This window comes from Pteropus alecto, unplaced genomic scaffold (assembly GCF_000325575.1).
Source record: "Pteropus alecto unplaced genomic scaffold, ASM32557v1 scaffold72, whole genome shotgun sequence".
In the NCBI taxonomy this organism is placed as follows: domain Eukaryota; kingdom Metazoa; phylum Chordata; class Mammalia; order Chiroptera; family Pteropodidae; genus Pteropus; species Pteropus alecto.
Genome location: NW_006436811.1, coordinates 6,096,977 through 6,097,610, shown reverse-complemented (window position 1 = coordinate 6,097,610; position 634 = coordinate 6,096,977). Strand labels below are relative to the sequence as shown.

The following is a 634-nucleotide window of genomic DNA, read 5'->3' as shown; positions in this document are numbered from 1 at the left end:
TCAACGCGAGCGCGGGCAGCAGCAACAGCAGCAGCAGCAGCAGCAGTAGCAGCAGCAGCAGCAGCAGTAGCAGCAGCAGCAGCAGCAGCAGCAGCTGCGGCCCCCTCCCCGGGAAACCCGTGTACTCGACCCCGTCCCCCGTGGAAAACACCCCCCAGAATAATGAGTGCAAAATGGTGGATCTGAGGGGGGCCAAAGTGGCTTCCTTCACGGTAGAGGGCTGCGAGCTGATCTGCCTGCCCCAGGCTTTCGACCTGTTTCTGAAGCACTTGGTGGGGGGCTTGCACACGGTCTACACCAAGCTGAAGCGGCTGGAGATCACGCCGGTGGTGTGCAACGTGGAGCAGGTTCGCATCCTGAGGGGACTGGGCGCCATCCAGCCCGGAGTGAACCGCTGCAAACTCATCTCCAGGAAGGACTTCGAGACCCTCTACAATGACTGCACCAACGCAAGGTAAAGAGTGGGGGGCGGCCTCCGCCCCCCGGGCTCCCTTCCCACGCGCCTCCTCACCCTTCCCCTCGCTCCTCTCCCGGCGCTGCTCGCTCCACGCGCCCCGGCGAACGCGGCCCTCTGCTCCCTGTCCTCGGGGCTCGCCAGCCGCTCCCGACCTGTGAAATTGGCACCTCATCCAGC

General features: G+C 65.0%; 1 protein-coding gene across 1 annotated transcript in view; it reads left to right on the top strand.

Moving 5' to 3' along the window:
* The first annotated feature begins 6 nt into the window (after positions 1–6).
* Positions 7–634, top strand: part of DACH1 (dachshund family transcription factor 1) — a 387,153-nt gene continuing 386,525 nt past the window's right edge. The window contains exon 1 of the mRNA XM_006913781.1: positions 7–454. Within this exon, the coding sequence (XP_006913843.1) occupies positions 174–454 (281 nt within the window). The 5' untranslated portion in view covers positions 7–173. The remainder of the gene's footprint in view (positions 455–634) is intronic.